The 22,601-nt window shown below is 37.5% G+C and overlaps 1 protein-coding gene across 13 annotated transcripts in view; it reads right to left on the reverse strand.

Moving 5' to 3' along the window:
• Positions 1-22,601, reverse strand: part of GRAMD1B (GRAM domain containing 1B) — a 333,834-nt gene that overhangs the window by 59,865 nt on the left and 251,368 nt on the right. Inside the window, exons 1-2 of one of the 13 annotated variants that reach the window (XM_072612895.1) lie at positions 10,545-21,069; positions 9,890-10,061 (exon numbers count right to left, since the gene is read on the reverse strand). The exons of 11 other annotated variants lie outside the window; for them this stretch is intronic. In XM_072612895.1, coding sequence (XP_072468996.1) covers positions 9,890-9,921 — 32 coding nt within the window. In that variant the 5' untranslated portion in view covers positions 9,922-10,061; positions 10,545-21,069. Of the gene's footprint in view, positions 1-9,889; positions 21,070-22,601 lie in introns of those variants that run through there. One more of the 13 variants, XM_072612894.1, reaches the window with a different exon arrangement.

The following is a 22,601-nucleotide window of genomic DNA, read 5'->3' on the forward strand; positions in this document are numbered from 1 at the left end:
AGTAAACAGTCCCTATTCTTAAGGAGATTATATTCTATCAAAGAAGTTAACATGTGTATATATTTATGTATATGTATGCATATATAACATACATTTACATAGAAAATCTAAAAATATGTAACATGCAAATATATAATACATACAAAATATATTAGAAGGGTTGTTGGAACAGCCCTTTTCATCTACTGAACAAAGAGTTCTAATAAATCAATCAATAAGCATTTATTAAGCACTAGGAATAGAAAGAAATACTTAGAAAGAAAAAAGTCAATATTCTCAAAATAGGGATTTTCTACAGAAGAAACAGCACATATATAAACAGAACAAATATAGAGAGTAGTTAAGAGAAGGAAGTCAGAAAGGGATTGTGAGTGGCCATCTCACTGAACCTCCTTCCTCCAAGGAGGGCCGTTTCTTAACAACGAGCTATCTCCTATTTTTTTCTTCATTTTATTTTTATTTATTTCATTAAATATTTCCCAATTACATGTAAAAAATTTTTAACAATGATTTAAAAAATTTTTTTGAGCTCTAAGTTTTCTCCTTCCCACTCCTTCCCCCTCCTTAAGAAGGCAAGCAATTTGATATCAATTATACATGTGAATTCATGTAAAACATATTTCCATTATTAGGCATATTGGAAAATAAAACACAGACAAAAATAAAAGAATAAAAAATAAAGTTTAGGGAGCTTACTCAATGGAAGTGTTTGTTTGGCAAGACGAGACTCTGGGTAGCTGCTTAAGGAGCCCCCCAGCTTTGAAAACCCAGATGTTGGTGCTTCTCTCTGCGGGAACTATGTATGTATGGTCAGATAATTATCTGTCTGTTGATCTGTGATGTATGTATTGCTTACTGTCAGGCAGTTGGAAACCCTGTCTGTTGATTCTGATTTCTCCATATTTTCTCTGAAGTTCAGGGTGCTGACTTTTCCCCCCCGAACTAAGTGAATGATACATATGCTTGATTAAAGTGACTGTTTACCCCTCAAAAAAAAGTTTAAAAGTATGCTTCAGTCTGCATTCAGAGTTCATCAGTTCTCTCTCTGGAGGTGAATAACATGTTTCATCATGGATTCATTGGAATAGTCTTGGGTCACTGTCATAATCAGGGCAAACTAAGTCTTTAATAGTTGGTCATCCTTACAATATTATCACTGTGTACAATGTTCTCCTGGTTTTGCTCACTTCACTTTACACTAGTTCGTATAAATCGTCCTATATTTTTCTGAAACCATGCTGCTTGTGCATTTCTTATAGCACAATAGAATTCCATCACAATCATATAACACAACTTGTTCAGCCTTTCCCAAGTTATAGGCATCCCCCTCCATTTCCAAATCTCTGCCACCACAAAAAGGGGTGCTACAATTATTTTTGTACGAATAGGTCCTTTTCCCTTTCCTTTGATCTCTTTGAGATATAGACCTAGTAGTGGAACTGCTGGGTCAAAGGACATGCACAGTTTTATAGCCCCTTGGGTGTAGTTCCAAACTGTTTTCCAGAATGGTTGAACTAGTTAATAATTATAATAACAATAATGCATTAATGTTCCAATTTTTCCACATCCTTTGCAGCATTTGTCATTTCCCCTTTTTGTCATGTTAGCCCATCTGATATACGTGAGGGGCATCTCAGAGCTGTTATAATTTGTATTTTTCTAATCAGTAGTGATTATGAGCATTTTTTTATGTGACTATTGATAGCTTTGATTTCTTTGTCTGAAAACTGCCTGTTCATATCCTTTGGCCATTTATGAACTGGCAAATAGCTCTTATTTTTATAAATATGGCTCAGTTCCCTATATACTTGAAAAATGAAGCCATTATCAGAGAAACTTGCTCTAATTCTTTCCAGTTTCCCTCCTCCTTTTTGCCTGCATTAGTGTTGTCTGTGCAAAAGCTTTTTAATTTCATGTAATTAAAATTATCTATTTTGCTTCCCACAGTCCTCTCTATCTCTTGGTTATAAGCTCTTCACTTATTAATAGATCTGACAGGTACATTTTTCCATGCTTCCCTTATGAGATCAACTTTTTATATCTAAATCATTTATCCATTTTGACCTTATCTTGGTACATGGTGTGAAATGTTGATCTATGCCTAGTTCCTGCCAAACTTCTTTCCCATTTTCCCAGTAATTTTCATCAGATGGTTAAGTTCTTACTCTCACAAATTTGAATCTTAAGATTTCAAACACTATAGGTCATTTACTACTGCATATTGTATATCTAATCTATTCTACTGATCCCACTATTTCTTAACCACTACAATTGTTTTGATAATTAGCAATTTGTAATATAGCTTGAAATCTGGAAATGCTGGGCCTCCTTCCTTAGCAACACTTTTTCTTTCATTGATTCCCCTGACATTCTTGACTTTTTGTTCTTCTAGATGATTTTGTTAGCATTTTTTCTAGCTCCATAAAATAATTCTTTGGTGATTTAGTATGGCACTGAAATAAATTAACAGGTAGAAGTGTCATTTTGATTATATTGGTTCAGCCTACCCATGAAGAATTAATATTTCTCCAAATGTTTAGATCTGTCTTTATTTGTGTGAAAAATATTTTGCAGTTGTGTTCATAAAACCCCTAAGTTTGTCTTGGCAGGTATACTCTCAAGCATTTTATATTGTCTACAGTTATTTTAAATGGAATTTCTTTTTCGAGCTCTTCCTGCTGGATTTTGTTGGTGGTATAGGGGATTAATGTGATGATTTATGTGAGTTTATTTTATATCCAGCAACTTCGTTGAAGTTGTTAATTGTTTCAACTAGTTTTTTTAGTTGATTCTCAAGAGTTTTCTAAATATGCCATTGTATCATCTGCAAAGAATGATAGAATAGACAATGAGAAAATAAAACTAATTCTTTCAGTTTCTTTTTCTTTTCTTGTTGCTAGTTAACATTTCTAGTATACTAGTGAATAATAGGAATGATAATGGACATCCTTGTTTCCCTCCTAATCTTACTGGAAGGCTTAAAGTTTATGCTCATTGTAGATAATGCTTGCTCTTGGTTGCAGATAGATACTACTTACTTATCATTTTAAGAAAGGCTCCATTGATGCCTATCCTTTCTAATGTTTTTAATAGGAGTGGGTGTTATATTTTTCTGCATCTATTGATATAATCACATAATTTCTGCTGTTTTTGTTACGAATGCAGTCAATTATGCTGATAATTTTTCTAATACTGAACCAGTCCTACATTGCTGATATAAATCCCACTTAGTCATGGTAGATGATCTTTGTGATATATCATAGAAACAATAATTTCATTAAAAAGAATGACAACAGTGAGACAACTTTCCCAAATGTGTGAGATACAGTCAGAGCAGTACTTAAGGGAAAATTTATATCTTTTAATGTGTACATCAATGAAATAGAAAAAGAGCAGATCAATGAACTGGGGCATGCAACTTAAAAAAAATTTTAAAGAATAAATTTTAAAATCCCCAATTAAACACCAAAATGAAATCAAAAGGAGAGATTAATAAAATTGAAAGAAAAAAATGAATAATAAATAAAACCAGGAAGTGGTTATATGGGGTGGGATGGGGGAAGCCCACAGTAAAATAGACAAACCATTGGTCAATTTGATTAACAAAAATAGAAAACCAAATTACCAGTATCAAAAATGAAAAACATGAATGCATTACTAATGAAGATGAAATTAAAGCAGTCATTAGTTATTTTTGCCCAATTATATGCCAGCAAGACTGACAATATATAAGTCAAATGGATGAATACAAAAATATTAACTGCTCAGGTCAACAGAAAAGGAAATAGAATTCTTAAATAATCCTATGTTAGAAAAATAAATTGAACAACTCATCATTGAGCTCCCTAAGAAAAAACACCCAGGACCAGATGGATTTACAAGTGAATTCTACCAAACATTTAAGTACAATTAATTCCAATACTAGAGAAACTATTTGAAAAAAAAAATAGGTAAAGAATGAGTCCTACTAAATTCCTTCTACAACACAAATAAGGTCAATCGTTAACCAGTGAGAGCAAAATCAGAAAACTATAGACCAATTTCCTTAATTACTACTGATGCTAAAATTTTAAATATAGTGTTAGCAATGTTCTTTGATGTACTCATTCTTTAGGATTAGATTATTTAGTTTCCAATTAATTTTAATGTATGCTTCCAAGGCCCTTTATCATATGGTCTGAAAAAGGTGCATTTAATATTTCTGCTTTTCTGCATTTACTTATGAGGTTTTTATGCCTTAATACATAGTTAATTTTTATGAAGGTGCCATGTACAGCAGATGAGAGGTATACTTCTTTCTAATCCCATTCAATTTTTTCCAGAGGTCTATCATGTCCCCTCTTTCTTATTTATTTTATGGTTAGATTTATCTAGCTCTGACAAAGGAAGGTTGAGGTCTCCACTAGTACAGCTTTACTTTCTATTTTCTCCTGTAATACATTTAACTTTTCTTTTAAGAATGTGGATGCTATGCCATTTGGTGCATATATGTTTAGTATTGATATTACTTCATTGTCTATGAAGTAGACAATGGTTCCTTTTATTGAGATGTAGTTTCCCTGCTTATCTCTTTTAATTACATCTATTTTTGTTTTTGCTTGTTTGAGATCATAAGTGCTACCCTTGACTTTTTTACTTCAGCCAAGGCATAATAGATTCTACTCTAGTCCCTTATTGTAACTGTGTGTCTGTTTCAAGTGTGTTTCTTGCAAAAAAACATATTGTTGAATTCTGTTTTCTAATCCATTCTGCTATCCATTTCATTTTATGGTGAGTTTATCCCAATCACATTCACAATTATGATTAATAACTGTGCATTTCCTTTCATCCTATTTTCTTCTGTTTATTCTCTCTCCCTTCCTCTGTCTCTCCCTCCTTCTTTCCTCTCTGTTATCACAACCCTTCTCCTCCTACTTTCCTGTTGTATAAGACAGATTTCTAATACCAACTGAGAAAGGGAGAATGTGTATGTGTATCTATTTTACCTTTTTGAATTAGTTTAGATGTGAATAAAGTTCAAGCGTTGCCTGCTCTTGCCCCTACTTTTCCTTACACTGTAAAAGCTCTTCCTTCCATGCCTCTTTTATGTAAGATAATTTCCCCATTCTTCCTCTCCCTTCCCCATTCTCCCAGGAATTTCTCTTTCTCACTTATCTTTTTTTTTTACATCATCCTAACATAATCAACTCCTTCCCATACTTTCTTTCTATGTAGAATCCTTCTAACTGCCCTATAAATGATAAAGTTCTTAGAAGATACATGTATCATCTTCCCACATTGAAAGAGAAACAGCTTAATCTTACTGAATCCCTTCTAATTTCTCTTTCACATTTATCTTTGAAATAATAAATTTTTGTATTTCAAAGTCAAATTTTCTATTTGGCTCTGGTCTTTTCATAATGAATGCTTGAAAGTCCTTTATTTCATTAAATACCCATTTTTCCCCTTGAAGGATTATACTCAGTTTTGCTAGGTAGGATGTTCTTGGTTGTAATCACAACTCTTTTGGCTTCCAGAATATCATATGCCAAACCCTGTACTCCTTTACTATGGTAGCTGCTAAATCTTGTGTGATCCCTATCAAATATTCTCCTTGATATTTGAATGATTTCTTTCTGGCTACTTGAACTAGTTTTTCTTTAGACTGCTAGAAATCTTCATTTTGGGATTTCTTTCTTTTTGTTTAACCCCCAGTTCACAGATATTGGGGCAGTTTTCTTTGACAATGTTTTTGAAATATGATTCTAGGCTCTTTCTTTGGTCATGGCTTTCAAGTAATCAAGTAAGAATTTAATTCTTAAATTATCTCTCCTTGATCTTTTTCCCAGATCAATTGTTTTTCTAATGAGATATTTCACATTTTCTATTTTTTTTCATTCTTTTGACTTTGTTTTATTGTTTCTTGATGTCTCATGGAGTCATTAGCCTTGCCCAATTTTAATTTTTAAGGAATTATTTTCTTCAGTGTGCTTTTATACCTCTTTTTCCATTTGGTCAATTCTGCTTCTTAAGGACTTATTTTCATCAATTAATTTTTGTAACACTTTTTCCATTTGGCTAATTCAACTTTTATGGTGTTATTTTCTTCAGTATCTTCTGTACCTCACTTACCAAGCTATTGTCTTTTCAAAATTTTCTTCCTTTACTTTTATTTCTTTGCCGAATTTTCCCCTATTGTTCTTATTCAATTTTGAAAATTATGTTTTAGCCCTTCTAGAAATTGGGAGGGACAGGGTTCCAATTCATATTTTTCTTGCAGGCTTTTCTTTTAGCTTTTTTGAATCCATTTCTACTAATGAAATTCTTTCTCTGCTAAACAGTGATACCCTAAAATGAATTAACTGTACCCCCAAACTCATCCTTTTGTGTTCTTGATCTGTGCAGGGACTTAAGCTGCTGATTGCTCTGGGACATGGAGTTTATTTGGGTAGATATTGTAAGACACTGTATGACTGAGATTGGGAGACAGAGCAGAGTGAGCACAAAGAAAACAGTTTAGATTTAAAACTGTTAGTTAAACTAACAGTCTTCTGAGTTTGTGTTTTGATCTTCCATCACCATAGCAACTTTTATGGTCAAGTTCTTTTTGTTTTTGTTGTTTGCTCATTTTTCCACACTGATTCTTGATTAAGAGCTTTATGTTAATGTTGGTCTCTGTTCCTGGTTGGGGATGAGGGGATGGAGGAATGGAGAGGCACTGTCTCAAACTTCAGGCTTTTTGCCTTTCTGTTTTCAGTGCTAGTTCTGGGGGCTTGGAAGTTTTTGGTGCTCTCAAGGCTGTGTGATCTGGGGAGATGTGCGGTCACTGCTCTCCTGATCTGCATTCTGGTCCTTACCCAGGAAGGACCCCTGAACCCTTAAGTCTGGAAACAATACTGTTCCTCAAGGTCCCTGATCCTTAGGCTTGGAAGTGATACTGCCCCCTCAGTACTTTTACTCCCTCTTAATTGAAAGTGCTCCTCTTGGCCCTTAAACTTTGACCCAGAAGTGGATATAGGCAATAGAGCTGCCAAATAGTGTCTGGACCTGTGTCCAGTGCTAGCCCAGGTGTCCCCTGTAATCTCTTCCTGACCAGTTGCCAGATCTACTTACTGTCTCTGGCTTGAGAATTCCTGTAGCTGCTGCTGCTTCTGTCACTGCCACATAGAACCACCACTTGGGCTCCAGACCAGCCTGTACTTCCATTTCACAGATCTCTCTTTCCAACCTATGTTGTCTTAGTCTTGAACAATGTCTCACTCTGATTTTTCGTTTATTGTTCCACTCCAGAATTTAATTTGATACATTTAAATTTTCTGAAGCTGAACTCTTTTAATACATCCTCATCTTGGCTCCCACCCTGGAAGTTGCTTTCTCTTACTTTAAGGACCTCCAGGAAAGGAGATACCTCTCTTCCCTGGACCACCTGGCTGACAGACTTTCACCTTCACTGAAATTTCTTCCTTCTTTCCTCTGATCCCACTTCCTCTGTTTAGGTGTTCAGAGAAGGTCCTTGAGACATGGGGAAAGCCCAAGGGTTCTTCTGGTCTTTTGTAAAGCCAGCTTCCCTTCATGCCTCCTCTGAGGAACTGCATCATTCCATTTGATTCCTTTTTATTCCTCATTCACTGTGCTGACACAGGCAGACCTTGCCAGTGGGTAAGCTTTCTGATCAGAGACCCTAGGAACATTAGAGCTGGATGGAACCATACAGAACATCTAGTACACTCCCCTCCAAGACTCACTGATGTCAAGGCTTTAGCCCTGGTACAAGAGTTAGTTGGTGGCAAAACCAGAACAAAAATCCAGGTTTCCTCACCTCTTAGTCCATTATACCTGCAGCTTCCTCAGCTATCTATCACTGTCTATTTTCCATAACTCTCCCCAAATCAGCTAACTAGTATTTCATGCTCCTTCTCTCATATTACCCTATTCACCTACCTTTTGGAAATGTCAATCATTCCTGCCTCAGGAGATGCAGATTTTGCTACTGGCCTCCCTTGGCTTCCTTGTTCTCCTTTTGTCCTCCCTTCAGTGACTTCTGTCCCACTCTCTTCCTTGCTTATTCTGTTTGCCCAAATGTCCTTGTCCTGCCTTCCACCTACAGTCTTTTATTAATGCCCAATCAGATATTTTTCTCCTGTTTTTTTTTGTGCTCATTCTGCTCTATTTCCCAGTCTCAGTCATAGTGTCTTAAAAAAGGCTATATGTATCTATTAATGCCATATCCCAGAGCAATCAGCAATTTAAGTCCCTGCACAGATCAAGAATATAAATGGGTGGATTTGGGGGTATAGTTGATTCATTTCAGAGTATCACTATTTAGCAGAGAAAGAATTTCATTGACAGTTAGGAGACCTGGCTTCAAATGCTGGCATTATCAACTCACTGTGTACCTTTGGGTGAATCATTTCAACTCTTGAAGCTTCAGTGTGTCTATTCGTAAAATGGAAATATATATATTTTTTCTGACTTTTTTCTCTTATAGAAAGATGAAAAAATAATTGTAAAAGTGATTTGAGTCCATCAGAAGAAAGGTCCTTTTGGAACCAAGAGGTCAATGTCTCAGTTTAAGAAAAACAGTCTGGTTACCAATGAAAGAGCACTAGATTCTGAGTCAAATCCTAGTTTTAATACTTATTTATTGTGTGTCCTTAGGTAAGTCTCTTTAGTCTCAGTTTACACATCTATAAAATAACAATTATGATGGCAATATCTATTTTACAGAATTGTGGTGAGAAAGCACTTTGTCAACTTGCAAGCATTACCAAATAATGAGTGATGATGATAATATATAATAATGACAATTTGCCTTGATTGGCACATGCTTCCTAGGTTAGGGGAGAAAGTGGTCACTTAACTTAGTCTTAACTGGGATAAAAACATCCCCACAATCCTTGGAAAATAGGGATGGTCATTAAAGAGTATTCCAAATCCTGCTCCATCCCATGACATGAGGTACCCAGCCCCTAGTTTGTTACCCTTTGTCTATTACAACAGCAACCAAATCATAGCCCCTAGACCCTAAGACGTCATCGAAGCACAGGATTTTCTATATGTAAGTGACTTTATAAGTCAGCTAGTCCAATCCATTTATTTTACAGGCAGAAATGAATGGCTAGAGGAGTCAAACGACTGGTCCAAAATTACATGGTTAGCAGAAGAGGCAAGATTTCACTCCATCTCCCAACTCACTATCAGCGAAATATGTTATCTTGAAAGGATGAGGGTTTTTTTTCCCAAATTTGGGATGGGAAACAAATGAGGTATAGAAAATACAATGTTCACCTTCCCCAAAGGAGAGATCTTTGGGTATATGTAAAGCTTCTATTTCCTTTGCCCCCTTATCATGATGACATCTACACCTGGGGCAATTTAATACTACTCAGTTCAGGTTTCTCTGTAAAGAAGATGGCAAACTCAACCTTGTCTTTCTGTGACAGAGCTGTGATTATCTGGAGTAAGAAAACTCTAATATGGGTTTGGGGGGTATTGTTCTATTGTGTTTTTCTTTGTTAGGATGCTGGGTTCTCTAGCTTAGTTTTCTACCTAAGGATGCTCAGGCTGGATCTCAGTAAGTTCCAGGCTTTATGATGTCCTACTTTGGGCTGAGTCTGTTAACAATCTGCCCTGTGTAGTGGAAAAGGATGGCTGTTATGTCAGGGTCTTCCTTGACTAATCAAGGCTGCAAAGAGGCTTAGTGTTGACTCTGGCATGGAAAGGGTCTCCCTGCCTACATCACGAGATTTTTTTCTGATATGAACACCTTGTTCTGTTCTGGCTAGCATGTGGGTTTCTGTGTCCTGAATTGGCTGAAACTTTCCCCTGGGCACTTCCTGGGTCAGGCCCAAAGAGCACACATGATGTTCAGGGACAGTTCAATATGAAACTTGGAAATCAGGAAACTCACCTGGAATGGGATCTTTGCCAACTCCTGACCATGGGCTAGGCCTCCTCACAGATTTGAGCATAACAATTCACCAGACTTGAAGAATTATCCACTGGCCTTCCAAATTTCCATCGGCCCAGACCCATCCTTTCCTTCTGACATATAATTCTTTACTGCTCCCCGTCTCACTAGGCTAAAAGAATTAATTCAAGCAGCTTCCTATATTGCCAACATATTCAAGAGGTCCCTCCCAGACAAGTCCCTTCCCCAAAACCTCATAAAAACTATTTTCCAAAAATGTCTTTTGGACAGAAGGGACAGAAAAAAGGAACAGAAAGAAAAGGCAGGACTTATTGAATTTCTTTCATCCTGCTGCTTGATGTCCCTTAGGCCTCAGTTACATGTTCATTCAGCTATGATCTTCTTGAGTCAAGCATATTGCTATGGCATAGTATTCTAGTGGTGAACTGAATTTGTTAAGGAATTTATTAATTAACATGAAGACAAGCTCAATGCAAAGTCCCTGGTGAACCAGAAAAGGCGGAACTTTAATCCCCCTTCCACTGATGTCCTCTGCCCCAAGAAGACAGGGGGAGAGGAGGAAAAGGAGGAAAGCACAGAGATGGTCATTTGTTTTCCTTTCCTACTCAAACCCAAAAAGAAGAGCACCCCTCACCACAAGAGCTGAAGTCTCCATCTATCCCACTCTCCCCCCTTCCTGGGTTTCCTGCAGCTTCTGTTCAGCCCCAGAGTTTGGCATTCCATCCAGGAACAGCCTCAACAAATGCTATTTGTTGTTGCCATGGGGACCCAGGGCCTGCAAGAGACCCAGGACTCCATGCTTAAAATGCCGAAACAGCCTGACCCACTTTTCCTCCCCTTTAAGATGACAAAATAAAACTTTGCTTGGAACCTGCCAGGACAGAAAGATGGGTCAGAGCCTTTGTTATCTCACTGGATGAGTTGGAATTAGGATTGGGGGGGAGGGGCAGGGAGTAGGGAGGCAGGATTGTGTCACCTTTTGTTTGCATAGATTGTGTTATTGTACTGATCCTCTATCAGTAGAACACATACATCTATGGTTGCTCTTCTAGTCAAGATCATGGGCTGCCACAAAGCCAATCACATTCTTGTCACATCTTTCTTCTTGTGACCCAGAGCACACATTATTAGCAAGACAGCTGGCTACATGTGCCAATTGACCTTTCTCAAAGGGGCAAACTCATGATAGATATGACATCATACTCCAACCAACTGAGCTAACCATTAGGAAATGGTCTAGAAGAGCCATGAGTGAGGGAGAGAAGAGATCTGAGAAAGGACAATCATGAAGAAGCTTGATGGGAAACCTGAGCCCCACAAAGCTGATCTCCCCAGGATTCATCATGGAGTCCTACAGTAGATAGGAGTGATTCTGGCTTGTGATAGGAAGAATAAGAAATGGCAGGTGCTCTGTGACTATCCCATTAGTGGGTGAGAAACAGATAAGCAAGAGAAAAGGAGGAATCACTGCCATCTTGTCTAAGGAGAGGCAGTTTACAGAAAAAGACCTCCTAAAACCTGGTTTGCAAAGAACAAAGACAAATAGGTATTCTTTTCCACTGCAACCAAGGCAACATGGAATGAGTTAACACTTCAGCAGAAAATGATTTAGGTGAAACTGTGGGAACAAAATCTAAACTGACTCTCAGGATATCAAAGTATTACCCAGACAAGCTGTGGAATCTCATATGCTAGAGATCTTTAATTGGAAAGAAACATAGGGATGATTTTAGTATAATTCTTCCTGGAGTCAGGGCAACAGATTGGAAGAGGAGCTGTTAACCTTTTTTTTGTGTCAAAGAATCCCTTGCAACCTGGTCAAGCTTGTGGACCCCTTCTCAGAATAATGTTTATAAATGTATAAAATATATACAGTTACAAAGGAAATGAATTATGTTGAAATAAAGTTATCAAAATTTTTTTTTATAAGTTTGCAGACCCAAGGTTAAGAACCCCTGGATTAGCTGCAGAGCTGTGTGATCCTTATATCGGCTTAGATAGCCCATATACTATACTAATATGCGCGCGTACACACACACACACACACACACACACACACACACACACACACACACAATTTGCCACCATTCCTTAATCTGTGATTTGCTCAGATTCCCAGTAAGAAACGGAGTAAGTTCAGTCACAACACGGAAATTTTATTGTCAACATACTCCTTCTAGTATACTCCTCACCTAAAAAGTTCCTTTCCTATATGGACAGTACTAGTTGTTGGGAGGATTTTTCTTTTCTTGAGCCAAAATCTGTTTCCTTGTAACTTCCACCTATTACTTTTGGCTCTGCCTCTGTATCTACCCTTTCCCCCACCAAAAAAAAATAAGTAAAATCTAATATTATGATGTATTAGAAGTAGCAGAGGTCAAGAGACTTTGGGTTTTCATCTAGGATTACCTGCATGGCCTTGGACAAGTCACTTAATTCGGGCCCTCAGTTTTCTCTTCTGTCAAACTGAGGGGTTTGCCAAAAATTAATGTTGTGTAATTAGAATGGTAAAGTTTGGCCCCAGAAAAGAGTTGAGAAAATGCACCTTTTCTTCTTTTTGCTGAGGTAGAGAACTATGGGTATGAAACACACACTCTTAGACATGGCTTATGTGTTGGTTGGTTTTGCTGAGTTGATTTTTTTTCCTCTTTATTTTAAAATTTTTGGCAAAAATATGATGACTCACTGGTAGGGGTGAGGAGAAAAGAATAGAAAATAAAGGGGATGTCAACACAAAGGTGTCAATAAAAGTAAAGTTTTTTTTTTTTTAAAGAAAATGCATTTCTCTCATTGCAGAGGTAGTGATCTATGAATATAATATATTGCACACATGATAAAACAGAAAAGGGAGTCACAAGTGGACCAGGAGTTCTCCAGGCACAAATAAAAAACAAAGGGGATGTGCATTCTTAATCCAACCTGCTGACTGATTCTACATCTTTCTGTGCACCCATGTTACCAATCTGCAACCAGAATAACAATGTCATCCTGTTTCACAGAAGGGTGGAGACGAGGGATTCATCAAGAAGAAAACCAATTAAAGTTCTTTGCCCAAAATAAAGTGTTTCCTCTAATTGCTTGACAACCACAAAGGAGTTATGGGTAGAAATGTGATTTCCTGGCTTGAAAATAACACCATTTTTCAAGTCTGTCCTTTGTGCTGACAAAGATAAAAGGGGGAGGCTGGAGCTGTAGAGAATGGGCACTCCCCACATCTTCATCCAGTCTCTATAGGGCCAGAGGTTCAAAGAATTAAGCATCATCTAGCCCAACCCCTTCATTTTGCAGTTGAGGAAACTTAGGCCCCAAGAAGTTAAATGACTTAGGAAAAGTCAGACAAGTTGTACATAGTAAAACTGGGGTTGGGGGCTCAACCTAGGTCTTCTTATTCTATATCTAGTGTCCCCTTAGTTTATACTCTACCAGTTGCAGCAGGAAATCTATAAGTCCAGCATTAAGATTAAGAAAAACCTCCTGAAGAAAGTACACCTCCTATTTTTCCTGAAACAGAGGAAGATCCTTGAATGTGTTTTCTCTGAAAATATCAGTAAGAAGACAGACAAGTGGGACCACAGCCACCTAGAGGCAAGGTACTGGGCAAAATGACCTAGAATCTTATAGCATCAGAAGGGGTCTTGGAGGGCAGCTACTTTAGCCTTTCACTCAATGCATAGCAACTCTGACCAACAGTCCCCTTAAACTTTTCTAATGATTGGTCTCACTGGCTCATCAAGGTACTATTTGGGGGTTACTCTAGAGGAAACTTCAAGTTTTCATCTGCTGTGACTCTGAAAGATTTCTAGCAGAGATCAATGATCCAATTATTGCAATTCAATTCATATTTAACTCTTACTATGTTCCTTGATGACAAGAGCCATTTTAAACTTCATTATGCTTCTATCAGAACAGATATCTGTTAACAGCCCCAGGAACAAAGTAGACACTCAAATATCTACTGAGTTGTCTTGACCCTGAATATTTCTAATTATGGGGGTCTGTCCTAGACAGTCCAGAAACCTCACCTATTTTTGGAAACAGAGTGTTATGATGACAAAAAAAAAAAGGACCAAAGCTCTGTCAGGAAGAAACAAGGTGGAGCAGTGGAGAGTGTTGGGAGTCAGGGAGACTAGAGTTCAAATTGAGTCTCAAACACTAACTATGTGACACTTGAGCAAATCACTTGACCTCTGCCTGTTTCCTCATCTGTAAAATAGGAATAATAACAGCACCTGATTCCCAAGGTGATTGTAAGGATTAAATGAGATATTTGTAAAGTGCTTTGCAAGACTTAAAATGCTATGTAAATGCTAGCTTTTATTATTATTACTACTAATAAGAAGTAATAATATTATTTTTACTACTACTATAAATAATGATAATAATACTCTTAGTAAATTTCTATTCTAACTTCAATTACAGTGTAACTACCCACTAAAATAAGACTGGGGTGTGATCTTATGAAATAAAAGCTTCATGAATTCCAGGTGTTGTCCCCAAGGCCCCAGCTGTGCTCCAATTATGAGCAGGATCAGAAGAACATATAGTCCCATTGGTACCGCTAACTAACTATAAACATGGGGGAATCATGGGGCTTCAGTTTCCTCACTGGTAAGATGAGGAGGCTGGACCAGATGACCTACAAAGTAAAATTCTATACTTCTAGGAGCCTCTACCTTGATCTTGGGGATCGTGTATTATTGGCTACTGAATAAAAAATATTTAAAACCTAATGTTGAATTCACTCAAAGTTTCTCATGTTCTCAGTGTTTAATAAACCCATATATCTCAGCAGATCTAGGGGACCCACTAGCAGGACCATCAAGTTAGATAGTAAAATACATGGTTTCTTCTACCTCTGCCTTACTATCCACCATGAGATTTTGGGGGGGGGGAATTGTTTCCTCTAATTGAACTTTAGGTTCTCATCTGCAAAATGAGGAAAACTGCTACCCATCTCTTTCAAGGAAGGAAAGTCAAGAAGAATAAAAGTATGTCAAGAGGGTCTTTGAGACCCTGGAAGAGGTGTTATGATGATAGAAGAGTGGCATAGTCATAGGAAGGGAGAAATGGTTAGCAATAGTTCTAAAAATAGAAAAGGTGTTTTTACTGGACTTCAGGGGCAATGAATGAATAAGTCAAATCAGAGCAGTCAAAAAAGCTAATCAGAAACTTGGCTGAATCATAATATTTAGAGCAAAGGAGACTGTCCCTCTGTCTTCTGCCCAAGACGGAGCACATCTTGAGTATTGTGTTCACTTCAAGGTACTACATTTAAGAAGGACACTCACCAACTAGGATGCATCCAGAGGAGAGACAATGCCCTAAGAGAATCAGTAAAAAATACCAATGATGGTGGCACACATTTCTACAATTCCTACAATTGAGGAAGGTGAAGCTGGTGGACTTCCAATGCTTGGAAGTTCTAACCCACTGCTGTACTAAGTCTGGAACCAATATGATGAGTGTCCAGGAGTTGGGGGATCCCAGGCTACCCAAGGAGGGGTGAACTGGCCAGGTTGAAAACAGAGCAAGTCAAAGATTTCATGTTGATCGACCAGCAGTGGGACTGGGCACTGAACTTCTAACCTGGGTAAGCTACAAAAAAATCCATTCTCAAAAAATAAAATAAGATAAAATGCTGGGGATGTCAAGCAGTAAAGAAGAGGAGACTAGTTAACCTGTTTTCTGAAACCAAACAAAACAAGTCAATTCCCTCTTGCACATAATATAGCCCTTTAAATATGCGAAAGCAAATGTTATGTCCTCCATAAGTCTCCATTAGTCCTTTCTCCTAGCTTCAGGTAGTGGGGTAAAGTCCTTAAGAAAGGTAAGAGATTAATATCCATGTTAAAGTTCTCCAGAAAAAGAAAATCTATTGCCTCCTGCTCCTACTTATCCCAGGGTCTCATCATCCTGTCGGTAACATCTTAGCATCTAATCTAAATAACTTAGAATTATATTTAAGACTTGTTTGGGCTTCTGGAGATGAAGAATAGTTGTGACCACCCTTCATTCCATATCTTACGGCCTTCTATTCCTTGCCATGCCTGTTCTAATTCAGACCTGACCCCAGAGCTACATTGATATAATGCTTTACAATTTGCAGAGCACTTTACAATAGAGTATTTCATTTGATCTCCTCAACAACCCTGTGAATAATGATGACGATGATGATTTACAGTGTTTACTCTGTGGCAGGTACTGTGCTAATTACTTTACAATTATTATCTCACTTTATCCTCACAACAACCCTAGGAAGTAGGTAATATTATTATCCCCATTTTGCAGATGAGGAAACTGAGGCAAAAAAAAGGTTGTGACTTACCATAGCTTGTAAATGTCTGAACTTGGTTTTGAACTCATCTTCCTGAACCTAAGCCTCATGCTCTATCAACTTCCATTGCTTAGCCATCACCTACCTCCTATGAAGAAGACCCTACATGTATTATCCCTGTTTTACAGATAGGAAACTAAGTTAAATGACTTGCTTAGGATCACACAATTAATAAGTCTCAGAGCCAAGGTTTAGTGGCATTTAATCTGGTCTCTCTGCCTCCAGTTTCACCTCTCCAATCCATCTTCTGCATTGCTGCCAGATTTATTACTCTATACCACCTCATACCTATCAGATTGTCTAATATGGCTAACAATAAAAAAGGAAAATGATAAATATTGGAGATGTGGGGAAATTGGAACACTAATGCATTATTACTGGAGTTGTGAACTGATCTAATCACTCTGGAGAGTAATTTGGAACTATGACCAAAGGGCAACCAAACTGTGCATACCCTTTGATCCAGCAACACCACTACTAGATCTGTATCCCAAAGACATCATTAAAAAAGGGAAAAGGACTCACATGTACAAAAATATTTAGAGCAGCTCTTTTTGTAGTGGCAAAGAACTGGAAATTGAAGGGATGCCCATCAATAGGAGAATGGCTGAACAAGCTGTGGTATTGTGGTATTGTGCTATAAGAAATGATGAGCAGGCAGGCTTCAGAAGAACCTGAAAAGACTTACATGAACTGATGCTGTGTGAAGTGGGCAGAACCAAGAGAACATTGGACACAGTAACAGCAACACTGAGCTATGACCACCTTTGATAGACTTAACTCTTCTCAGCAATACAATGATCCAAGATAATCCCAAAAGACTCATGATGGAAAATGCTATCCACATCCAGAGAAAGAACTGTGGAGTCTGAACAGAGACTAAAGCATACTATGTTTTTTCTTGTGGTTTTTCCCTTTTGTTCTGATTCTTCTTTCACAACATGACTAATGTGGAAATATGTTTAATATGACTGTACAAGTATAGCCTATATCAGATTGCTTGCTGTCTTGGGGAGGAGGGGAAGAGAGAAAGGGAGAAAAAAAAATGGAACTCAAAATCTTTTAAAAGTGCATGTTGGAAATGACCTTTACATGTAATTGGGAAAAATAAAATGCTATTAAGTGGGGGGAAAACAAATTCATTACCCTAATACACAGGCCTGTTTATGTTTTGCCCTTTCTCAAAGACTTGTAGCACAATCCTATTGCTTTTATAAATAAAACACCAATTCTTTATCTTGACTGCCTTCATTCTGAACTATTTAAGGTTGTCCACAGTCTGGCTCTAACATCTTTGATCTACACTACTCTCTCCTTAAGTAATATATATTCCATGCCAACTAGATTATAGAAGCCACTCTCTGATATTGACAGGAAGGCTAGAAACTGAGACAAGGGCTCATCAGCATCCATGAGTACTTGGACTTGAACTTGGGGGACCACTGCCATGTAAAAGAAACTGTGAGAAGGGTGAACTCGTTGTCCCCTGCTGGCATCAGGGTGGACAAGACCCAAGTTCTCTCCCGTTATAGCACTGTCTTTCTTCTCTCACCTAAGAGCTATCAGGCAAGAAGCTACACCCAAGGCAAGATTCTGGGGCTTGGTGACTTTCGAACAAACTCTAATTCTCACAATGCAGACAAAGAGGATGCTCTTCCTCTTTTGGCTAGAAGATCAGGACCAGTAACAGAGTATTAGGTATATTCCTCAGTCAACCTGGAATTGCATCAGCTGATCAGTCTGCCCATACTCATATGGCTAGGCTTATTGTGGATAACATATGTGTAAAGAAGGCCTAGTCAAAGAGCACAGGTTTTACATTCAGGGAATCAGGGGCTGAGTTTGATTTCTGTTGTTTACTTCATATGACCTTGAACAAGTCACTTAACAAGAGAATCTGTTTGACTAAACAGATTTTTAAATAATAATTTAATAAATTAATAAATAATAAATAAATATTTTAATAAACAGTTTTTTAGTCCTATATGACTCTGTGACCCTATTTGGGATTTTCTTGGCAAAGATACTGTTTTGCCATTTCCTTTTCCTGCTCATTTTACAGATGAGGAAACTGAGGCAAACAGGGTTAAGTAACTTGTCCAAGGTCACACAGCTAGTAAACGTCCAAAGCTGTATTTGAACTCAGAAAGAAGAGTCTTCTTGGTTCCAGGTCTAGAACTCTACCTACTATACTGCCTAGCTGTCCTTAGCAAGAAAATATCCATGGTGTAATGGATAAAATGGAAGAATTGGGAGACTGTGAGAGCTGGATTCAAATCTTGGCTCTGATGTTTATGATCTATGTGAGCATGGGCCAGGTCACTTAATCTCTGTGATGCTCAGTTCCCTAATCTATAAAATGGGGATATTACTATTTGTACCTGCCTTACAAGATTATTGTGAAGAAAGTGTTTTGCTATCCTTAAAGTCCTATCCTAATGGGAATTATCATTAATGACAAACATTAACCTCTCTAGACCTGGGTTATTTACCTCGGGTTATGCTAAGTCAGGAATTCTTAACACAGGGTCTATGAATTTGCTTTTTAAAAATATTTTAACAACTTTTGTTTTTCTGTTCATGACCCCATTTGGGCTTTTCTTGGCAAAGATAATAGAGTGGTTTGTCATGTCGTTCTCCAGCTCATTTTACAGATGAGACAACAGGCAAATAAGTGACTTGCCCAGAGTCACCCAGCTAGTAAGTGTCTTGAGGCCACATTTGAATTCAGGTCTTTCTGACTCCAGATTTTTCTTTCTGACTTCTATTCACTGGGCCACCTAGCTGCCCATTTTAACAACTACTTTTTTTTAATTTTTAAAAAATGAACAGAAACCTTTTTTTCTCTCCATCTCACCTCATTAGAAAAGAAAAAAGAAAAACAAATTCCTTGTTACAGATCTGTATAATCAGGCAAAACAAATTCCCTCATTGGTTGTGTTCAATAGTGTATTTCAATATAGTTTTCTTTGTAATCCTATTTATTTTACATAAGTAACAGCATCATTCTGAGAAGGAGTCCCTAGACTTCAGACTATCAAAAGAGTCCAGGAAACCAAAAGGTTAAAAAGCTTTTGAACAAGATAATCACAAAGATCTTTTCTAGCTCTAATTCAAACAATTTTAGGATCACTCTCAATGCACCTCTCACCATCTAACATACATCAGTTATTTCATAAAATTCTAATCTCACTATAGATTATAAGGGCGCTGAGTGTAGGGATTATGAAGTCTTTCATCTTTGTATATCCCCAGCGTGCCATAGAGAGGAGGAAGTTAATCAGTGTTTTTGAACTAAATTTAGCTGAATTTCACAGTCTGAAGACACTAAAAGTACATTAAGTTCCCTTTATCTCAACTCCTTCCTTCCGTAAAATAATTTTGATTGCTCTTGCCTAGAACCACAGAGGCACAATTTTTAAAAATGCTAGAGGTTGGGAAAGCATGTAGTTAATCAGTAAAATATACAGCTTAACTTCCACAATAGTTATAACTAGTTCAAATTTCCCTTTAACATAATGTTGTGGGAGAAAAAAAAATACTTCCCTTTAAAGGTAAACCAAAGAACCACAATATATCTCATATGTCTTATACTTCATTTTGTAAAGCATTTTGCAAATCCATTCCTCAGTTATTCCTAAACACCTAATTTACTGAAGAATTGCCTTTCTAATTCATCTATGCAAATTTAAATTGGCTGAAGTAACCTAACCATTATGTTCTGGGACTAAGAAAGTGACTTTTCAATAAAACTACTGAAATCCAAAAAAAATAAAAAATCCTAGAAGAGACTCTATGGAGATTATCTAGTCTACCCTTTCATATGACAAATGAAGGAACTGGGCACAAGGAGGTGAAGGGATTTATTCAGTCACACAGCTAATTAATGACCAAGCCAAGACTAGAAACCAGGTGTTCTGAGGTCCAGTCCAGTTCCTCCGTAGCAAGCTATTTCATAGGTTTCTCTTTTTGACCAGTCTTTATTCATCTTTAATGCTTTCTTTTGAATCTATAAGAACTGGACATCATTTTCGCAAGGCGGCACTAGCTAATTTTTTTCAGTTTCAAGTCCAGAGATGTAGGTTCTCCCCAACCCCTTTCTTTGATACCTCATGTGCTTATGGGCACAGGCACACACACACACGCCTTGACACTGATGGACCACCTCAAACTCTTCAGTACTACCTTTCTCCTCCTTCCCTCTTTTCCACCAGTCTCTGATAACGATGTGACTCTTCTTGCCAAGGCCAAGCTCTCTATGTATGCCCTTGACCCCATGCCCTCAGATGTTCTCTACCAGATTGTATCCTCAATCATCCTTTCCTCTCTAATTTTTAATCTCTCTTAATTTCCAGTTCCTTCCCTTCATCTCAAGTCTCCTCCATGCTTAAAAAGATGTCCAAATTTCCCTATCTTAAAAAAAAATTCAGTAGACCCCATTGTCCTTCGAACCTGCTATCCTCTACCTCCTCTTCCTTTCCAGCCTAGAAAACTCAATGCTTCCACTTTTCTCACTCTTTAGTTTATTGCAGTCTGGTTTCAGACTATCACTCACACCTCTCAGTTGCCAAATACGATGGTCTTTTTAAAGTGTTCATCCTTCTTGGCCTCTCTGCGGCATTTGACACTGCTGACCATACTATTTTCCTGTTTATTATCACTTCTCTGGGTTCTTATCTAACTCTGTCTTCTCAGTATCCTTTGCTGTTTTGGTGTGTGTGTGTGTGTGTGTGTGTGTGTGTGTGTGTGTGTGTGTGTGTGTGTGTGTGTGTGTGTGTGTATCTCTCTATATATAGTATGCATGTATGTATATGTATACAAAATAAAATATAATGATATATATACATATATAAACTAAAATACAGGGACTATATATATGAAATAAAATATAGAGGCATACATAAAATATAACAAAACATAGGAGTGTATATATATACACAAAAACATACATGGGGTATATAGAAACATATACACACATTCACAAAACATATATGGGGCATATATAGGGTGTATAATCAGGGGTACATATATATACATAAAAGCATATATACATATACAAAATAAAACAGGGGCATATATAAAAATAAAAAATATATAAAATAAAATATAAAATATATCCATATATGTGTGAATATTTTATTTTGTATATATACACATATACACACATATAATATGCATGTATGTGTGTGTATAGAGAGAGCCCCTAAGTGTGGCTGTCTTCCAAGACTTCATACTGAGCCTTCTTCTTCTCTCTCTATTTTCTCTCTTATCAACTCCCAATTAGTTATATTGCCAATAGCTTACAAATCTGTATGTCCAGTGCCAGTATCTCTCTTCCAAGATTCAGTCTTAAGTCACCAACTGCCTACTGGACACATCAGAAATATCTCAATCTCAATGTTTCCAAAGATGAATTTGTTACCTTTCTCTTTCACCCTATATATCTTATAATTGGCTTCCAAATCTTGCACTTCTACCTCTCCAACATCTCACATCTGCCCCCTTCCCTCTATTCACATAGCTACATAGCTCAGGGCATCCCCTCTCCCCTAGAGTATTCCAACAGTCTTTTAATCAATCTCTCCCCCTCAGGTTTCTCCCTATTCCAATTTAAACTCAATAGAGCTACCAGAGTGATTGTCCCTAAGCTGACCATGTCACTCTCCTACTCCACATACTTCAGTGGCTCCCTATCGACTCTAGGATAAAAATAGAATCTCCTCTGTTTGGCCAATCAGGAGCTGAGACCATTTGTCCAAACTACCTTTCTAGATTGTTACACTTTAGCCCCTTCCTAAACACTCTACAGTCCCACTAAACTTGTCATGTCTCTTTCCTCATCTCACACAACACTCAATCTCCCATCTCTTTGCTTTGGCCCTTAGTGTACCTCCTCTTGCAATCTCTCCCTTCCAGAGACAACTCAAGCACGACCTTCTACATAAAACCTTTTTTGATCCCAACTGCCAGTGCCCTCCCTCTCTTACTATCCTATATTTAACTACCTCATTTTTATCTTGTATTCATCCTGTAAACTTATATATGTATATATTGTCTCCCTCTCCTCTTAGCTGTATAGAAAACTGGATAGAGTTCTAGACCTACAATCAGAAACACCTGAGTTCAAATCCAGTCTTCTGGACAAGTGACTTAACTTCTGCTGCCTCAGTTTCATCTATAAAATGGGGATAATAATAGCACCTACCTCCCAGGGTTGTTGTGTCTTCATTAGGAAGCCTTCCACACTAATCTGCTGCTTTGTAAGGTAAATTTGAATGGTATACACTGCACAAATTAACCCTTAATCCCTTTTCTACACATATACACACATATAACTCACTTATTTATAAATCCTTT

This window comes from Notamacropus eugenii, chromosome 5, assembly GCF_028372415.1.
Source record: "Notamacropus eugenii isolate mMacEug1 chromosome 5, mMacEug1.pri_v2, whole genome shotgun sequence".
In the NCBI taxonomy this organism is placed as follows: Eukaryota; Metazoa; Chordata; class Mammalia; order Diprotodontia; family Macropodidae; genus Notamacropus; species Notamacropus eugenii.